The 20,184-nt window shown below is 39.0% G+C and overlaps 3 protein-coding genes across 8 annotated transcripts; 2 read left to right on the plus strand and 1 right to left on the minus strand.

Moving 5' to 3' along the window:
- Positions 1-2,310: 2,310 nt before the first annotated feature.
- LOC131332417 (uncharacterized) lies at positions 2,311-6,948 on the plus strand. Its single transcript, XM_058366630.1, has 6 exons — positions 2,311-2,658; positions 3,154-3,356; positions 5,518-5,803; positions 5,893-5,969; positions 6,073-6,164; positions 6,250-6,948. Exons 1-6 carry the CDS (start codon positions 2,311-2,313, stop codon positions 6,507-6,509), a joined length of 1,266 nt encoding a protein of 421 aa, XP_058222613.1. The 3' UTR covers positions 6,510-6,948.
- A 2,418-nt stretch (positions 6,949-9,366) lies between these two features.
- LOC131304731 (uncharacterized) lies at positions 9,367-12,983 on the plus strand. Of its 6 annotated transcripts, none has more exons than XM_058332107.1 (4): positions 9,367-9,624; positions 10,215-10,561; positions 10,639-11,352; positions 12,113-12,983. In XM_058332107.1, the coding sequence occupies exons 2-4, from the start codon at positions 10,226-10,228 to the stop codon at positions 12,680-12,682; spliced, it is 1,620 nt and encodes a 539-aa protein (XP_058188090.1). In that variant the 5' UTR covers positions 9,367-9,624; positions 10,215-10,225; the 3' UTR covers positions 12,683-12,983. The 6 variants fall into 6 exon arrangements, with proteins under 6 accessions (XP_058188090.1, XP_058188098.1, XP_058188058.1 ...); XM_058332115.1 differs by having other exon boundaries at positions 9,367-9,597; XM_058332075.1 differs by having other exon boundaries at positions 9,367-9,552.
- Positions 12,984-13,408: 425 nt separating this feature from the next.
- On the minus strand, positions 13,409-17,781 carry LOC131305302 (protein DEHYDRATION-INDUCED 19 homolog 4-like). The gene is made up of 5 exons (XM_058332397.1): positions 17,559-17,781; positions 17,276-17,424; positions 16,268-16,345; positions 15,112-15,374; positions 13,409-13,785 (listed from the first exon to the last, which is right to left on the minus strand). The coding sequence occupies exons 1-5, from the start codon at positions 17,608-17,610 to the stop codon at positions 13,677-13,679; spliced, it is 651 nt and encodes a 216-aa protein (XP_058188380.1). The 5' UTR covers positions 17,611-17,781; the 3' UTR covers positions 13,409-13,676.
- Positions 17,782-20,184: the final 2,403 nt, after the last annotated feature.

A 20,184-nucleotide genomic window follows, 5' to 3' on the forward strand; every position in this document is an offset into this window, starting at 1 on the left:
AAATGGACATTGCGATGCTTTGATTGTTGATGTTGGGGATCGATGTCTGCTTATATGTACACGTATGTATAATTTTATATCGCCATCGAACTTAAGTACATAATTTGAAAAGTTGAAAATCAAGTTTGTCAACCTGGAGAAGGGAAGTCAATCGCTGGCTGATCTTGTTAAACAACATTGTTTTCATGTGCCAACAATAAAGTATACAAAAATAAAGTATGCACAGGGTGCCATACAAAGGTACCATCAAGTAAAAAACTAAACTTAGTATAGACCAATGTGGCTCAATTGATGAAACATGTATTTTTTAATTACCCAGCCCTAATTATCAAAAGCCATTAATGTACCGTATTATTATGAAGAACTTCTCATGCTTAATACATACGTGAATGTGTCATCTTGTGTACTTTCCTCATCGGTTCATTGCATTTACTATCCAAAAATTCTACAACCACACCCAAAATCACACAGCCTTTTACAAAACACAAGGGTCCCACACATATTGCATGTGTACTGTGTGTGGGACCTTTGTATTTTTTGAAAGAGTGTGTACACACAGTGTGTGTGGAACCCTTGTGTCTTGTGAAAGAATGTGTATTTAGGTGTGTAATTTTGAGTGTGATTGTAGCATCTCTCTTTACTGCCACGCATTCGCATAGCTGTTGGTTTTGCAAGTTAGGCCTATTCTTGGATTGAATTGGACTGACTGACAAACAAGATGACGTGGTCAAAGTCCAAGCCTTTATGCTGCGTCTTGCATAGTTTAGGCAAGGTTTGGAACTGAACTAGCCTTTTTCAATTCAACCACTTCAGCTAGCTTGTGAAATGGTCAAAGACTCCTTTAAAAAAATTCTCAAACCATGAAAGTTCAACTTACGATTCAAAGATGTCTTATGGACTTACTATTACACTTGCCAAAAAGAACACATTAGGCGTAATAGTGGTTATCTTCAAAAAGGTTTGTTCTCGATAGTGGGACCGTTCCAGTAACTTGGAAAACTTATTTTTTGAAAAAGAAGGTAATTTTAAGCTAAAAAATTATGCGCTTACACAAATAATATTTCTACCAATATGGATCTTATTTGATAAATCTCATTAAGATCTTTTAAACGGTGCAAAAAATATTGAAAAAATATTTTTCATTTTCATTATATTTGAGTTTGAAATTACCTTCTTTTTCCAAAAAGTTGGATCGGATGGATCCATGAGCTAGAGAATAGTTTTTTTTATATTTTATTTTATCGGCATGAAGGGACTAGTTTTACCAAATAAATTAATCGAAAGCCCAGATATCCCGTCAAGGAAAATCAATAGCCATGGTACCCAAGTGACTAAATGGTAGTACTTGATACAGTATATCACTTATCTAGAATTCTGTAAAAAGCGTGAGCTTTATTTAATTTAGACAATAGGGAAAGCTAGTCCTTATTATTTTTGACGGGCATTACAATTTTAGAAATGCTAAAATAGAATCATTTTTTTTCCTATCTATGCAGGTAATGTCGTGAACAACTTTATTTAAACGAAAGGTAGGACAAAATGACAATAGATTATAATTTTATTATAATGCAACACCATAAACCGCTCTAAACAAAAATAGAAAAGTGGGTCGATAGATCATCATGTATGCATAGAAACAAATGTATTCGGAAGGCCGATGATATGCGTGGTCTTTAATAAATAACTTCACATGCATCGGATAATTTCGATTATGCCTTTGTTCGAATCTGTGCACTGCAAATTGCAAACACACTCACATTCACAAGTGTGGGGTGAGTGAATGATGTGATTAAAACTCAATAACACTAGTAAAACAAGGGGACCTGATTAAAAGAAGAAGAAGAAGAAGGGGACGGGGGTAATCTTGTAAATGCGGCTTTCATAATTGGTCGAAGCCTACCAACCAATCGACGGACGGACGGACGGACGGTCGCAAGCAACACTCACTCAACAAGAGGGGAAGACACTTTCCTCGCATGGCCTGAAGTCTCCTCTTTCCGCCGACGCGGCTTTTTTACATTTCCCCAAAACCAAAACCAAAAACAGCAATTTCCTTCCTTTCGCCAAATCTTAAAAATTCGTACGTAAAAAAACACGCCCCCACCCCCCCACTCATGGCATCTCGCAGTCTCAAGACGACGCCACCCCTTTAAACCTCAACAAAAACCCTAATCACTCCAACAATCCCCACCCGATTTTCGATCCCGACGCATTGCAATTCGAAGCCGTTTGATTCCCTCCTACCTCAATTCGCGAACGATACGGTTACACGCAAGGGAGAAGTACACTTATCCCTACGAATTCAGAGTAATGTCTGGTTCAGGAGGCTTCGCCGTTTCTCGGACCCACGGCGGCGACCGATTCTACAATCCGCCGCCGGTTCGACGCCAGCAGTTGCTGCTGCAGCAGGAAAAGTTGCAGAGGCAGCAGGAAAAGTTGCAGAGGCAGCAGCTCTTGAGGCCGCTGAAGTCGGATGCGGCGGCGGAGGCGGAGAATCGGACTGACTCGGACGATTCGACGACCACATTGTCGAAACCGACGCCTTCTGTCTGCTCCTCGTCTTCTTCCCCTCCTAGGCCGCCGGCGGCGGATGTTACTAACTTGGATCGTCTAGTGGAATCTGTTACTCCATTCATTCCCGCTCGACTCTCCCCCGAGGTATACACGAAATTAGGGTTTTCGTTATGAAAGAGTTCCTAGACTTCTGTTTTGGCTGATGAGGAAATGTAGTGTTTGGTTTGCTGGTATTGTTTTTTCGGATTGAAATTCGATGGCCGCCTAATGGAATGGCCATTCACCTAATTGGTGAGTGATAAGATCATTGGTATAGTTTGGTTAATGAGAAAATGCAAGGCAAGTAAGGTAGGGTTTGGTTTGGTTTTGCAAATTGAATTGAAGTTCGATGGCTGCCTAATGGAATGGCCATTCACCTAATTGGTGAATAGTAAGACCATTTGTATGATTACGTATGTAGGAATTAGCATACTACGGGAATGATCATTCTATTCCCACAATTGTGCCTTCATCAACTTTATTGCCTTAGATAAGGCTATTCTGTCATTTTTGCAGCAACCAAGTTGGCTATATACTTGCATTCTCTTCTTTGTGTAAGTAATTTCTTATAGAGTTGTTGGTGCTCTTTTAATGTTATAGGTGAATGGAAAGGGTTGGAGAACTCGGGAATCTGATGTGCAGCCATACTATTGCCTAGGGGATCTTTGGGAGTCTTTCAGAGAGTGGAGCGTATATGGAGCGGGAGTGCCTCTTTTGTTGAATGGGAAAGATTCAATTATGCAGTATTATGTTCCATTCTTGTCGGGCATTCAGTTGTATGTAGATCCACGGGCGAGGATTAGGTGAGCCATGAGCCTCTTTACACCATATAGCATATTGTTTTTCTGTTGAAGTATGGCTGATCTTTGATTCTCTAATTTTGCAAACAAGTTGGTTTTTTTGCGTCATTTTTGTCATAGCTTTGTTTCATCTCCATGCAGTTATATAATGAACTCTGTAACATTTTTCAACTTGCTGTACTTGTTAATCCTCCTACTCCTCTAGTCCTTGGCATTGTGATTCAAGCACAGGATGTAGAAAACCTAAGCTTCATTCGCACGAGAGGGTGAAAGGGGGGCCGGGGGGTTGATGTACCTGTTTTCTAGTGGAACTTATAGGTACTTTCAAAATGTACTCATATAGTTAACTCATGTTCAGGTTGATTTTCAATTTTCATCATGGCAGTTTTGCTAGCCTCACGGAATCTCCAGGGTATGTGTAATGGGATGGGTTGGCTGTTTGGAGATCAGTGAATATGACATTTATGCATCTATTTGGTGGGGAATAAGTGTCTGTGACATAGAAAGATTGTACTTGGGTTATATATAATAGCAGGACAAGTGCAACAACTTCCTTCTTATTGACATGGGCCTTACTTTCTCGATAATATCCTAAAATGAACTATGACTAATGAACTATCAGTGTCGGCAAGATGGCAAGCTTAACTAACCCCTTGTCCTGGAATATTGTCCTTGGCTATTCACTTTCATAGTCCATCGCAGTAAAATACTTTATGAGCTGGATACAGTCCCTACCAAATCTGTTAGTTTCGTTGTTCATTATGATCTTTTAATGAACCTTGTGTCGTTTTGCAAGAAGAAGCGTCATTGAGTGGCTTGCACCTATACGAGTTGGCAGTCTTTACGCATTATGATTTCTTAAAACTGAATTTGATTCTTTGTTGATTCTTTCATTTCTTTGAAGTTAATATGTTATCCTTTCCTTTTTGCAATATTGATCAATTTTATTTCCAGCCTTCCGTATTTGCAAGAAGGAAAAGTTCGGTTTGTCAAGATTTCTCTCCCAAGGACCCCATCCTTTTCTAAGTTAATCTTTCATAGTCATCTTTTACTGCTTTCTACTGTGATTTTGTTTTTCATATTCTTTTGGGAGAAACATTAATCTGAGTAGAACAGTGGGGAGAAGAGGTAGTGCACTTTTCAATAGTTTGAAATACCCATTTCCATTTGGTTTCTGCTTGATGTGATCCTCTCATCTCGTATTAAGGCTGGATAAAAGGTAATTTCCACTTTTTTCCGGTGTTTTGATGTTTTCTAGTTGCTTTGCGGGCAAGGAATTTTCCCCATGGATTGTAAGTTAGACAAATAGGAGGTAAAGGCATTACACTTCACTCTAGACCCCTGTACCTCTTTAAAGATTCCTTACTATTCTAAAGCTAGTGAAGAATAGAATCACCATTATTTTGGGAAGCCATAGAATAGTCTCTATGTTATAGAAATAGGAGGGAAAGGCATTGCGGTTTACTCTAGACCCCCGTATCTCTTTAAAGGTTCCTAACTATCGTACAGCTAGTTAAGAGTCGAATCACCAATATTTTTGGAAGCCTGGTATTCTATGAACTCGATAGTCTGTATTTTTTGAATCCTCATAAAGTTGCATGATATGTCTTTCGCCATTTACTTCTCCACCTTAGTTTCGGCCTTTTAGCTTTTAGATTAGTTTCTTATTTGAGAGCAATTTGCCAGCAAAAGTTCGAACGAGTTGGTAGAGTTCATATCTTTATAATTTGTGGTCATAAATAGGTTAAACTGGTTTGGGATTACTTGAGCGTTAGTTGATTTCAGTTCACTTTAGAATTCCTCTCCTATTCCTGGCTGGACCACCAGCTACACCTTGCCGCTTCTCCCCAACCTCCAAATGTGTTTGTAATAAAAGAAAGGAAATTGAAGTCGGGTGGCACTTGGAATCATAGTTTTTGTTACTTTATCATGCAAGTCCCTATATTTCACAAAGTTCTCAGTGTTCCCCGGAATAAATCAAAGATTGAGATGTCACTTGAATTTGTTCATAACATACCTACACAATGAGGGCAGCACTCGTGCAGAGAATCAACTTTTTGATGTCACTTTGTTGGAGTATTTTAGCACCTTAATGTTTGAATTAGATGACACCGTGATGTAGATGCTTGTCACATTTTATGACGTTTGTTTATAAATCTACCAGGAGGCCTGGTGAGGAGAGTGATGTTGAGTCTTCACGGGAGACTAGTAGTGCTGGTAGCAGTGACTGTGAAGCAGAAAGGAGAGCCAAATCTGTGGTGGATGGATCGTGCAGTCATCAGAAGCTTGTGAATTTGAATTCCCAGCGAATGAACGGACTCTCATTGAGAGACAAATCTGTCATGAGTTCGTCCAGTGATGAAGCAGAGATGAGCAATTCACCTGGGACGCTCTTGTTCGAATTTTTGGAACACGAACAACCGTATAATCGCAGACCTCTAACTGATAAGGCAAGTTCACTTCTTGGAGACTATCGCATTCAGGTTGATCTGCGCTCTGTTCACATTAACTCATCGGACCATCCCTCCCCTTTCCACAGGTTTCACTTCTTGCATCTCAGTTTCCAGATCTTAGGAGTTGTGATCTACTATCTTCAAGTTGGATTTCAGTGGCTTGGTATGCATTCTGCAAAATACGAATATACATCTCTAGAAGTTCAGAATTTTTTTCCACTTATTCTCACTCTGAGAATTTTGTGGTAAATAAATCTTGTGCGCAGGTATCCTATTTATAGAATACCCATGGGGCCAACACTTCGTGATCTGGATGCATCCTTTTTAACCTTCCATTCTTTGTCAACGTGCTCTACAAGTAACTCCTCTCTCTCTCTCTCTCTCTAAAATTGCATCTAATTTACTGTATTCTGATTTTTGTTCTGTTATGGACACTCCCACAGGCAATGGGCGGTGGCGGTTTCATGGTGCAAGTGGTAGGAAGGTACATGGGGCCGGCATTGATGCTTCTCCAAAAATTTCTCTACCAGTCTTTGGCCTTGCTTCGTACAAGTTGAAAGGTTCAATCTTGACTCCAACTGGACCCGATGAGTGCGAGAAAGAAAACTCTCTACTGCAATATGCTGACGATTGGCTCCGCAGTTTGCAAGTCACTCTTCCTGATTACCAGTTCTTCCTTGCTCACTACTCGCAGTGGAGATGACAGGGGTGATGAAGTGGCTTCCAATCTTTTGATTTTCTTCCAAAAATGGGCAAAAGTTTGTTGTCAATCTTGGGGCGAACATTGTTAAAAGCTAACTTGCCAGGAAACCCCTCCTTCCCATTGTTCGCAGCACTTTTGAATATTGTGCAGTGTTGTAGCTGTTCTCATCCTCTAGTGTGTAGGCTTATCTTGAATCAGAGCTGCCCGTATAAGTGAAAAAAGCTTGTTGGCTTCAGATGGCCTCTCACTTGTGTTGTTGTGGTAGGGGAAACTGAAACTGTTGTTGATTTTGATGTATTGGTGGTGGAACCACCTACTTCGTTTAGACAGTGTTCACAAAAACTGGACCATTGTCTACAATAGTGGTGAAAATTTGTAATCCTTTATAGTTTGCACAGACACTTTATACTAGTAGATGTTAAAACAAGCTTTTTGTTAAGAATGTTTGTATAGCTTCGCCGTTTTATTAAGATAGCTTTACGTTGGATAGTACTACATGTTTCATAAGTTTAGATGATGGATCCTGGGCTATGCAGAGGTTTTTTTTTTAACTCAGACAAACCAAGCTGAGTTATATCCATTCTGAAAGTCCAAATCTATTCCAACAACTGTTGCATGTGTGAGCAAGTGCCCGTTCTAGTTTATAAGGATTTTGAACGTAGTGTTCCTATCCTGGGTTCGAACCCAGGCAAAAAAATTCCCCCCTCACCAATGATCCTGGAGTAATGCTGCACAGAAAGAACTGCTTAACTCGCTAGGATTACCGGACGGGATCGTTCTACAGCTTTGGGAGCCTGTATCAAACACAGAGAAAAATAAGGCTGATTTTAAAGTAGGCTGATGATAGAGAGAATATTGAGAAGGGGAAATTATACTTTGCCCCCTTAAACTATCACCCGGCCACACTTTGCCCCCTCCAACTACTCAATCGAACACTTAACCCCCTTTAACTATGATTTCGCTGCCACCTCTTTAACTTTGTTAACGTTTTGAGCTAAGTTACGTAAATACCCTTACACAATACAGGTAGATATACATACACGATACTCCTACAGATTTCCCCAACGCACAATACGATTTCCACAACCCTAAAAGCTACAATTCCGGTCCATACCATTTTTTTATTTATAAAATTCAATTTTTGTTAAAAAATTAAGTGTTCCAAATTTCAATCTGTTTGAACCGGTGGAAAGATTTTCGTTTTCTGATCATTTTATTCTAAATGGTCATAATTAAATTTTGACTATAGGGCTCTTGTTGATTAACCCTAAGAGATATTTGATTCTACGACTTTCTTAGAGTTAATCAACGAGAGCCTTAGAGTCAAAATTTAATTATGACCATTTAGGATAAAATGATCAAAAAACTAAATTCTTTTCACCGGTTCAAACGGATTGAAATTTGGAACACTTAATTTTTTAACCATATATTTTAATATATAAACTATCTAAAAAGAAAAAAAACTAAGTGTTCCAAATTTCAATCTGTTTGAACCTGTGGAAAGATTTTAGTTTTCTAATCATTTTATCCTAAATGATCATAGTTAAATTTTGACTCTAGAGCTCTCGTTGATTAGCCCTAAGAAAGTCGTAGAATCAAATATCTCTTAGGGCTAATCAACGAGAGCTCTATAGTCAAAATTTAATTATAACAATTTAAGATAAAATGATCAGAAAACTAAAATCTTTCCACCTGTTCAAACGGATTGAAATTTGGAACACTTAATTTTTTAACCAAAAATCGAATTTTATATAAAAAAAAATGGAATGGACTGAAATTGTATTCCGCTAAGGGAAGAAGAAAATGAACTGGTCAATGGATGGAGAGAGAGAGAGAGAGAGAGAGAGAGAGAGAGAGAGAGAGAGAGAGAGAGAGAGAGAGAGAGAGAGAGAGAGAGAGAGAGAGAGAGAGAGATGGGTTTGTGTAAAGTCTGGAAAATTTCATCTTTGAGATGGTTGTGTATGCTAGAAAGAGAAGGAGAGGGTAAGTTTGTCTTTGGGTTTAAAAAATAATGGCCTCGAAAATTTTTCCATCCAAAATCCAAAACCCTAACAGACAACAAACGGAAGGGTTAGGGTGGCAGCGAAATAATAGTTAAAGGGGGTTAAGTGTTCGATTAAGTAGTTGGAGGGGGCAAAGTGTGGCCGGGTGATAGTTTAAGGGGGCAAAATATAATTTCCCCTATTGAGAAAGGAAAACAAAACGTCAATTTGACGGCTCTATAAAAGAAGGCGGAAAATGTAGGGTTTGGCTGTACCAATTTGAAATGAATGGGGAAAAGTGGAATTAGGGTCATAAAGTGCTGGTTCTGCGGGGGTGCAAATTGTAATTTATCAGGAAACCCGAAAATGGTAAAAGGCACCGACCAATTGTGCATTGATGGTGCACAAACGGGCATGAGGGGCTGCTCTGGATTCAGCATGAATAATTAGAGTTGTTTAAAATAAAATTTCAAGTCGCTCTATGAAAAATCAGTTCAATTTTCTAATTTTTCCAGAGACTATCCGTAACTCTGGCCACCCAAAACCTCGCCCCCCATGAGATTCGAACTCTGGTCACCACTGAAAAAGGGAGATGAACAACTAACTTCACTAGAAATGGTTCTCAATTTTTCATTCTTTTTTCTTCTTCTTGGAATTCAATTTCTCAATGCTCCCAGGGCAAGTGGTTCTTTTTTCAAATTTTCATTCAAATTATAAGATTTCATAAAAAGGTTACTTACTGGAAACCATGGAAAATTATTCAACGCTCCTGGGACAAGTGACGTCTCAAACTCTTTTTCACTACACATTTATGTAAGCTCCACACGCATCTTATGTGATTGAGAATGAGTTTAGGGCAACCCAGGGGCATGAAATAATTACTCGGAAACCAGGGATAGGGTAGTGTTACTGTCGTGGTTAGCGTCGTATTCCAGCAATTACAAATTTTCGATCTTATCCAGGAAAACGTTATCCCCGGACCTTGCAGATTCGTAGTTTCAATTCAAGAGCGCCTTACTCCGTCGTCCCCCGATTGGTGACCTTCGCAAATTGGCCGGAAGGTCCATCCGATAATCCCTTGTCGTTCCTTATCTCATCATGGCCTGGTAGCGATATCATTTCACTATTGTGATGTAATCATCTACAACACTAGTTATTTATGCTTCTTGCAATAAGACTTGTTTATTTGTGTTTTTCGTTTTCGATTTATGTTTCTGTCTTTTCCAATTTTTCTTTGGTTGGTGTTTTGGGTTTCTCTATCTCCATTCGGATTCAGGAGTGGAGGGATATGGGGATGGCATGTCCTGTACTGTATCCAGTTTAATCCAATACTCCATTAACTAGCCTTGTTTTCTCTAAATAGCTGTAGACTGTAATGGTCTCCATATCCTTAAGAAAATTACAATTTCGTGCTGCATTTTAGGCTTTAACCAAGGCAAAGGTTGTAGATAAATTATCAGCTTGAACGGAAGCCTCAGTTTTAGTGATAATATATTTCTTTTGGATCATTGAGATTCAAATCATTGTTATTTCTTCTTCATGGGTTCTCTCCTTTAGATATAACATTTACTCGATGATTGTGTTCAGTTTGGGTTTAGTTGCTAAGTTTTCTGTTTTATCTGAACCAGTGCGCTGATGAGCTATTGCAACTGTAATAGACTTTTGTGATTTTATCTACTCTCCTACAGTACAAGTCCTGCTGATTACTGATACCTTCGCTCAGGTTGTGTGAGAATGGGTATTCGAGGACGTAGTGCTGGTGATCGTCTGAGGACAATTTGGACACCAGAAATGGATCGATATTTCATTGAACTCATGCTAGAGGAGGTTGGCAGGGGGAATAAGGTGGATGATCATTTATTCAGCAAAGAGGCGTGGACAGAAATGATGTCATTGTTCAATGCCAAATTCAAATTCCAGTACGAGAAAGATGTTTTGAAGAATCGCCACAAAACACTAAGAAATCTCCACAAGGCTGTAAAATATCTTCTTGACCAGAAGGGATTCAGCTGGGATGAAACACGACAAATGGTGACAGCTGATAATAAAGTTTGGGATGATTACATCAAGGTGCACTTTTTAAGATGTTAGAAACTAGAAAATAGGATCATAATGATTCATTGAGTCTTACATGTTTTATTATGTAGGTACACCCTGATGCACGATCATACAGGATCAAAACCATCCCATACTACAATGATTTGTGTGTGATATATAGAAAAGCAACCGTTGAAGGAAAAGCTAGCACTTCTAGCCATGATGCTAAGATTGACAGAGATATACCAAAATCGGAAACTGGTAGATTATCAAAAGGTTCAGAATCTCCTGCTACTACAATTGATGATGCGAAGCCAGTGGACAATTTGTTGCAAATGTCCTCACATTCGGGTGGTGACACAAAGACAGGAGTAACTCTTCCAAGTAGTGTTGGTGAGGGAGCTGTGGACGCTCTTCATGAAATCATGATTGATGAAGACTATGCTGCTTCAATGTCAAAGGAGAATGAGAATGTGACACCTCAACCAATAGCAGATTCTGGCTCCAGCAAGATAGGTACTCGTTCAAGGACTTATTGGCAACCACCAATGGACCGTTATTTCATTGACCTTATGCTAGATGAAGTGCAGAAGGGGAATCAAATTGATGGTCAATTTCACAAACAAGCGTGGATGGAGATGCTTGTCTCGTTTAATGCCAAATTTGGCTTTAATTATGACATTGATATATTGAAAAATCGATACAAAACTTTGAGGAGGCAGTATAAGGTTATAAAGAATATTCTTGACTTGGACGGATTTTCGTGGGATGAAACAAGACAAATGGTGACGGCTGATGATTCTGTTTGGCAACATTATATTAAGGTTTGTTTCCTGTTGAACTTGGTGGTGTCTGATATCTCCATGAATTTGAGAAATACTATAATCTTCAAAGATAAGCATTTATAAATGTTCTTCACAGGTTTGAAAGAGTACTAGCTTTTCTTGAGAGGACACACATCATAGTATTTCAGTTCCTCGTTGAAGACCAACAATTGCAATGATTTATCCCCATCTCGATGAAATTTCAAATTCAGGCCATCCACATTGACAACGATCAACCTGTGCATATCAACAATATCAACGTAGTAAAATTACAATAGAGTTAATCTCGAAAACGTTCACATGGTTATAACAAGTACACACTCCCATATCTTCGGAATAGCAAACAAAGATGCACCAAGTAGTTCAAAGAAGTCATTTGCATCTTCTGATGAAGTACTTTTAGGACCTTGAACATTGGCGTTGGTTAGATTCCTCTCTGCCTTTAATTGGTATCAGTTCTCAAGCGAATACAGTTGGTTTTGTTTTTTAAAGGGATCTTTTTTTTTTTTTTTTGCTCAGCATTTAAAGGGATCTCTTGACCTATGCTAGGTTGAAGTTTTGAAGCATTTAAATGCAAGGAGCGAAACAAATGATTTTTATTTCTGATAATATATCAAAACTCTGGTATCTCCGGTTTCCACGTGGTATCTTCTGGTTTCCATGTAATTTCTGATGGTTATAAGTTTAGATTTTTTATGGTTCTCATTTTCGGTTTTTGTTGCTAATTGTGTTCCATAAGGCTATGTTTAATAATGTGCAGGCACATACAGATGCACGGCAATACATGACCCGACCAATGCCTTACTACAAAGATTTGTGTGTTATATCTAGAGAATTGAATCCTGGTGATGGAAGAGACTGTCTCTCTGGTCATAATTTAGGCCAACAAGCTGACGTCCCAGAAACCAAGGTTGGTAGATCACTTAAGGGTTTGCGATCTCCAGCCACATCAGTTTCTAGTGAACATCAAGTGGGCGATGCACAGGATTCCTCGCGTGTGGCTGATCAAGTGAACAAGCGTCATTTTGAAATTTCGCCATATTCTGCACAATCTAAAAAGTCAAGGCGCCCTGATGAGGGCATGGCTAGTGCTATTCGTGAGATGGCAACAGCAGTCTCTTCGTTGGCAGATAAGAAAAAGGGTGATGATGACTCCAACTCTGTTTCGGTAGAGATTGTGGTAGAAGCCATTCAGGCCTTACCTGACATGGATGAAGACCTTGTTTTGGACGCGTGTGATTTGTTAGAGGATGAAAAGAAAGCGAAAACATTTTTGGCATTGGATTTTAAACTGAGAAAGAAGTGGCTGATTAGGAAGCTTCGCCCATAGCAGTCATAGAGTTTTTAACCTTCTATTCTCTGGCCTTTGCCAAATATGGTAAAAGTTGTTTGTTAATATCCTAGGAACTACGTAGTCTCTCTCTTCTGTTCTCCTTCTTTGCGTTTTGTTCTTGAACTCTGAGAATACTCCGAGAGGCTATAACCCCACCCCACTAGGAGAGTATCAACAGAAAGAAAAGAAACTAAATTAGCAGGTGGGTAAGTAACTCAGGAAGGAAATAGTCTTGATCTCTGATGGTTGTCCTATAGCATTTTCTTTTCTTAATAGAATGAACTGGATTTTCTCTTCACCCATGGAAATAATGATTGTCAAATGACTTTGGTTGTGAAATTTGTGTTAAGCTCCTTTTGTTGGTCTCTGATAAGGTGTTCGGTGTTCCCTTCAAAGGAGAGGGAAAAAAAGAGAGAAGATAAGATGCGCGAGCATGGGAGTGCAAGTCACTTCTTGTCATGCTCTCATTCGAGTAACCCTTGGGTTATTCTTGATAAGATGCTGTGTGTTTACTGCAGCTTTCAAGCTTGTTCGGCTTCTTGTTTTTTTAAGAGTGCTAACTTGTTTGATGCAGCTTCTTTCTTTGCTTATCGGATAAAATTAGATTAAATAAGATGTACAAACAGATGATATGAAAGCTCAATTTTTATGCTTTAGCTTCTGCTTTCAGCGGAATCAACTAAACACATTGGGTAACCGTAAATATCACAGTAGCTAAAAATATGGTGCGAAATTCTTAATGAGATGAAATTAAATCTCTGAACCAGGAGATTAATCTTTCCATCATACACAACAGCACTGGCAGCTAAAGAGCCACACAAGACCAATTTCCTTTATGCCCTAACTATTTACACTGGCTTATAAACTGCATTTTCATTCAGTCCTACATCTAGCCTCATTCTCTCTGCTCAGTTTATCAGCATTTGGAGCAGGCTTCTATGACTTCCCTGTTAAAAGCTAAAGCCGACAACTGTCTGCAATAATATCCTGCTCATAAGCCATCATCAAGGAAGGTGGAGAACAGTAGCCCTTGCACAAACTTGCATCTCCGGGCTTTCTCCTCCTGGTCCTTGTTAGAGAAAGGAGAGGGATCGATGATTCTGCACCACATTAAACTCTCAGCAAATTTTCCGACATGAATGGATAAGAAATTTAACACGAAACAATAATCCACGATTACGAAAAAGAAGAATCAGTATAATCGCGTGAATCAATGGACACTTGAAATACTAGGTATGGAAGTAACATAGAGACCTTGCAAACACCTTGGAAATTTGACAGTTAGGTTTGAAATATCAGATGTGTCGGACATGTCAATTAAGATGTGCAACCAAGAAGTATGAATAAAAGATCGAGTTCCCCGTAATAAGACTTCTTTATGCACAACATGATCTAGGTCCTAGTCAAAGGTCTTATAAAGATCACAACTAGATATTCCAGACTAGAACAGAAAGACATGTAGCATTTTTGAACAGAGAAAGACATGTAGCATGGAGATTATCTATATGTAACCTGAGTACCTAAGAGGATGAAAATACCAAATACCAGTCTATCACTCCACTGACAGAGCACCTGCTTAAGCACGTCTACTAAGCATGCGCAGATGAGCTGGCCTCCTGGACATAACCCCTCTGCACATATAGCTAGCCTCTTCCACCTTTGAATAAGGAAGCACACTCCTTTGCCAGCTTGAATACTCTAGTTCATCACATCCGATATTCGCCATTGCCTCTCTCTCACTCCTACAACACCACCTCAACCCATTCTAATGGTAACTTTCTATCTGCCTATCCCAGTGTCTACCATACTTCCCTATCAGAACTGCTAGTTACCATACCTTTATTATTTTGCCCACAAACTTTTCCGCCCAGTCTATCCTGATCATCATATTTAACAAGCTCAGACACAATATTTTGGTCATACCACCAACACAATTCCATTGGTACTACTACCTAATTTACTCACTAAAGCATCACTTGATAACGAGGTGAATGATTTTGTTCCTGACGGCCAGATTGCAAATGTCAGCTTGATTCATGTAGTCATCATCTAAAAACATCAGGGATGGAGTCCAGTCCAGTTACTTATCCCTGGAAACTTGTCTCTATTAGAAACTGCATAAACTGTAGTTGATCGCCGGCACGTATTTTTTTTTCTTCCCAACTGCAGTTGATTGTTGATGCCCTGTATTCCTAGGCAATAGAAGAACTAACAGAACGCTGGAAAACACGACTTAGAATTCACAATAAAAGGCTAAGAATTTGTATAACCAACAAGCACAACACTACAGTCAACCGAAAAATATGTAACTGCATAATTGAACTAGTTAACACGTTACCTGGTTTTAGTTCCTTGTCTGATTAAACTTTTAAGTAACAAAATAATGTTTACAAACAAGACAGCAAGCATGGAACTTTTTGTCATACCTTCCTAAACTAAACTTGTCTGAGCTTTCCTCTGCTATGTTTGCTTCAGCTGTAGAACTAGACAGCCGAATTTCAGGCACATCAGCTGGTGGTGGGTTGTAAATGAGTGATGACAGCATCGGATCGGCAGCTATATCAGAGGAAGAAACCACACGAGAAGATTCCTCAACAAGAGGGTCATCATATTCTTCCTGCGAACGTTTCCTTAACAGAGATAGTGTTGGATGAGATCCACCGTGGCGCAGTCTCTTCTTGTACAAAGCGTAAACTTCAGTTAAGGTATTCAAAAGATAGCCTCCTCTTATACATAATACAAATGATTTACGTCTGCTTTTTTTAGTTTTTGGACTGAGTAGAAGTTAAAGAGTTGTCTAAGAAGCAAGAAGCATGATGCAATTCAATAACAAAAAGGCTAATGGAATCTAATATAAAATTTTAAAAAGGGAGAAGAAGCCTATAAATGAAATTAGTTCAAATCAATGGATTGAAGTTAAAATGAAGAGAAAATAGAAAAAAGGAAGATGCGACAAAAATAACATGAAAGGTCGACTGATAACCAAACAAAGAACCACGTGAGAAAAAATCTGACCATCAAGTCATCTTTAGGCAATCAGTTTCAACCAGCTACAGAAATCAATACTTATGTGATTGCTTTGTATTCACAAGTGCGCGCGAAAATTTGACTGCTGATCTTTATTTCATTACCAGAGAATAAAGATTAATGCTTAGTCAAGTACAAGATCAAGACTTTCCTGAAGCTTTTGGTCCGCGTGATTTCAAAAAGAAATGACATTGGTAGATGTAGAAACATACGACTTCTTTGTTTGGTGTTTTCCCCCGAAGGGCAGGCTCTAGATCAATTCTGAATTAAGCGCTTATAATACACAAGATTATTCTTGGAGAATCAGCAGAACATTCTGTAACAACCATCTTTATAACGCCATGGAAAACCAAAACCACTCAATGATAACACCTGCCATTTTACTTCGAAAAGTAAGTTTCATAACCTCCTCAACAATCAGTTTTGACCAACCCGACGCTGTGCAACAAATCAGTTTCTAAGGACGTGGAATTTGAATGGGCAATCAGTATATAATCAAGAACTGAATAACATGGATAAATCTACAGCACACTCGGAAGAAAATAAAAAGGATATATTTAAGATGCTTCCATGTTGCGTGATTATGTGCACAGCCATATTGATCCCCACCTTTTTTGCACAAACAGGACATATCTGCAGACATGAGAACCCTCAAATGAAAAGGGAGTTGATGTTATGGACCATAACAATACAGTTTTAGCAGTTAGTTTTGTGAACATTGGCTGGTTAATGGAAAATAATGAAAACAGACATCTCAATTTGGATTTTCTCAAAATCATATCCTATAAATCAATTCATGGCTTCATGTTACATCTGATCAATAACTTGAGGAGATGAATACCACCATACTCCAAGCTAAATATGAAATTAGATTAACCAAGCACCTGGACCTTACACTACATAGTTGCCACACATTTCATCTTCTTCTTCTTTTTGTGTCAAACGGTAGGAGAATACAAGTATAACAATTACATGAAATTGGAAACAATTTCACAATCACTATAAACCCAACCCAACTAGGCAACTACTAGCCTCATTAGGGGGAGAAATAATCCCAAACAATTGCAAAATCCAATATAAGCCCAACCCAAAAACTACTAGCTCCATTAGGGGGAGAAATAATCCCAACAAGTACAAGGAAGATAACACCCACACGCAGGTGAGAACATCTAAACTCCTGACCTCCTAATGAGATGCAAGAGTCATGCCAACTGAGCTAGCTTCTTCACCGGTAACAAAAATACCCAGGTGAGGAAACCTAAAAACTAAGAAGGCACCCAATAGAAGCTCATTAAAAAGAAATTTCCCTTCATACAACCGTAACAACCCCTAGGCCCTAAGGAACTCGATCAAATTGTCAAAAACCCTACATTTTCTATTAAACTACATTCGAAATCTGGTATTTTGTTAACTAAGCTAACCTACTTTCGCCAGTTTCCAGGTATTCCCGTTTTGTTGTATTCTATATGCAGACTTTGAGGAATAAAAAGCCGAATTTACGCTAACAAGTACGTATGCGTACAAGAAAAACAATTAAGCGCTGCAATACGAAAAATAAAATACCCCAGACTTGGCCTCAATGGGATGGCCGTTGTCCACGTGGCAGCAGAATCCGACAAGGTCAAAGTCGTCCAAACAAAATGGGCACACGTATTCCGGCTTCAAATCATCGTTTTCTTCCTCACTGTCCTCTTCCATATCCATATGGAGATCTACTCAACAATCAAAAACGATTCAGCAGCTTATTTATCGCGATACACGTAAACGAATTAAAGGCATGAACGATCAACCAAATTTTTATAAAACTCAAAAGTAAAAAACGAATTTTACGAAAACTAGTACTCACCCAGAGCCTGCTTTAGAGAAGTAGTGAGGTCAAAGTACCGCGTATCAGCCATTGAATTTCACAGAAGATTTCAGAAAACCCTATACAAACATATACACATACACGGACAGATATTCAATCTGTCGAGGGTTTTACATATGCGCTCTCTCTCTCTCTCTCTCTCTCTTATGGAGTATGTGAAAAAAGTAGAGAGAGTATGGGGAAAAACCTACTGAGAGATGAAGAAATGGGGAAGTAGCGGGGGGTCTTCGGATCGTGAGTCGGATCCTTGGGGGACACGGATTTGTGTTCGGAAATGACCCTGGACTACCGCGAAATATCGTAGACTACCCTCCACCGAACAACTACCAAAACCGACCTAGTTCTGTGAATTGTTTTCTAGTACTACTATTTAATTGGGCTCTGGGCTTCTATATGTGGGCCTTTGAGGTCTGTTTGATTTGTGTTCATTGTTTGTTTTTTGTGGGCTTCTTTGTTTGTTTTGTGTAGTCAGTCACTTTCCACATGAAACAGAATTTTCCTTGATGGTTTAAATAACTTTTTTTGTTCTATCAATATTGGTAACAAGTACTGCCACTTTTTTGAAGGGAAAAAAAAAAAAAAAACCTTAAAAAGCAATGAGCATTTTATTTAAATACATAGAGGCTCACACAAATGCAAACTGGACGGTAATGGGAGAGAGCAAAATCGGATAGGAGCTGGTTCCAACCCAAAACTCACAATAACATCAGCTTAAGTAGGTTCAACTTTGTAACGACAATTATCAATAACAGCTCTCTCTAAGAAACCCCTCTCTCTCTCTTTCTCTACACTTTTCCAGCTACCGTTACCGACTTGGGGGAGGGGCCTGCCCCCTGATTGCCTTTTTCCCCCCTAATCTCTCCCTCCTTCTCCTATCTGCTCGGTTCCCCCTTCCGTTGTGTGTTTCCACGCGGTTGAGAACGGCAATTGGGCTCCGGCCTTGGCGTGTGGGTCCTTTTCGTTTCCGTCCTTGCCTTGGAGGCTCATATCTTGAAGCTAGTGGGTCGGTGGATGGATCAATAAGGTAAGGTGTGTGGAGTTGGGGTTTTTTTTTTTGCATTTTCCGGTGGTTTTCCATCTTGGCTAGTTTCAGTCCAGTCTTGTTACTAGTTCGGGTTTCCCCCGGATCTGGTGTTGTTGAAGAGGTGGGTAAATAATTTTTACGTTATGTTCTTGTCTTGGTTACGTGTTTCGGCAGCTATTACGGTCAGAGACGGACCGAAGCGGGGGCACGCGGAGACACGTGCCCCCACTCGAATGCGTGCCCCCCTCAAAATTAAAATATATTTTTTGTATAAATTAACTTAATTATAAAAGTGTGCTAATATATAAATATACACACTTGCATATATTTCGAAAAAACACATACAAAATTAGTTTTATGTTTGAATTTCATCATATGATGTATTTTATACTTGTTACTTTACGAGCCGTTTGTCTATTTGGAGCTATTTTTTTTTCTTGATTTTCTTTATTTTTAACCGTTTGAGAGAAATATTGTAAAACAAAATCATTAACAAAACTAGCTCAAACATTCTAAAACTTGTCGATGTTCATTTAAAACATATTTTAAAAATTTTGTATGAGATTTTGTGCTCATTTTTATCTAATTTAACATAAAATACGAGTTATAAACTTTTATTGTTAGTAATACACGTCTTAATTTTGTACGATCTTATTGTGGTTGATTATAAAAATAAATTTTTACCATTATGATTAACAAGTGCCCCCACTACACTACACTACATCCCTGAATCCGTCCCTGATTACATTAGTGATATGGGGGTTTTTCAGCAGCGGCAACAGTGGTGCTTATGTTGGGGGTCTTCGTATCAGCTTCGGTTTGGTTGTCAACGGCAGATCAAAGGTGAAGGGGGGGTCTAGTCTTCGGCCGTCGTGGTCATTTGGGCGAGTCAAAGTTTTCTCCAACGTTGCCCCGATTCTTGTGCCCAGAGCTTCGCGTGATAGCAGAGGCTTGCCATAGAGTATCCTTAGAGTTTCTCCTCTGCTTGGAATAGGTCTTTGTTCTAGTTCGGCCCGGCGGTCATTGTGGTCTAGCCATGGGAGCAGGCAGTCTTTCCTTTTACACTTGTATTCTGTGCGTTGTTTCGATTACATCTGTTCTTATTGTGTAATGGTTTGTGCTAGGATTTCGTTTGAGATCTCTCCGCCTTGTCCAGAATGGAATTCTCATATCGGCACCTAGTGTTGATTTGCAAAGTGTCCTAGGATCCCGGATTAGGTAGTTTGGTAAACTTCTGAGTTTTGCGATGTAATCTTTGCCTTCGGCTTTGAATGAATTGACTGAATTCAAAAAAAAAAAAAAAAAGTAGGTTCAACTTTGCTATTATTTTTTCTATGGAAAATGATAATGCCAAAATTATTTTTGTTGGTACCAAAATTCTAGTGCATAAAAGGTTTGTATCATGTGTAATGTACAAGAATTTTATGCATTAAAATTTTGACATCAACAAAAACAGTTTTGATATTAGCACTGCCTTTTCCATTACCATTAGAAATCCATGTTCTTATTTTTCTGCAAAAACGAGAACAAATTCAACTTTGTTTTGTAAAAGTTGTTGCAGAGGGGATTGATTGGAAGGAT

The sequence above is a fragment of the Rhododendron vialii genome, chromosome 1a, assembly GCF_030253575.1.
Source record: "Rhododendron vialii isolate Sample 1 chromosome 1a, ASM3025357v1".
Lineage (NCBI taxonomy): Eukaryota > Viridiplantae > Streptophyta > Magnoliopsida > Ericales > Ericaceae > Rhododendron > Rhododendron vialii.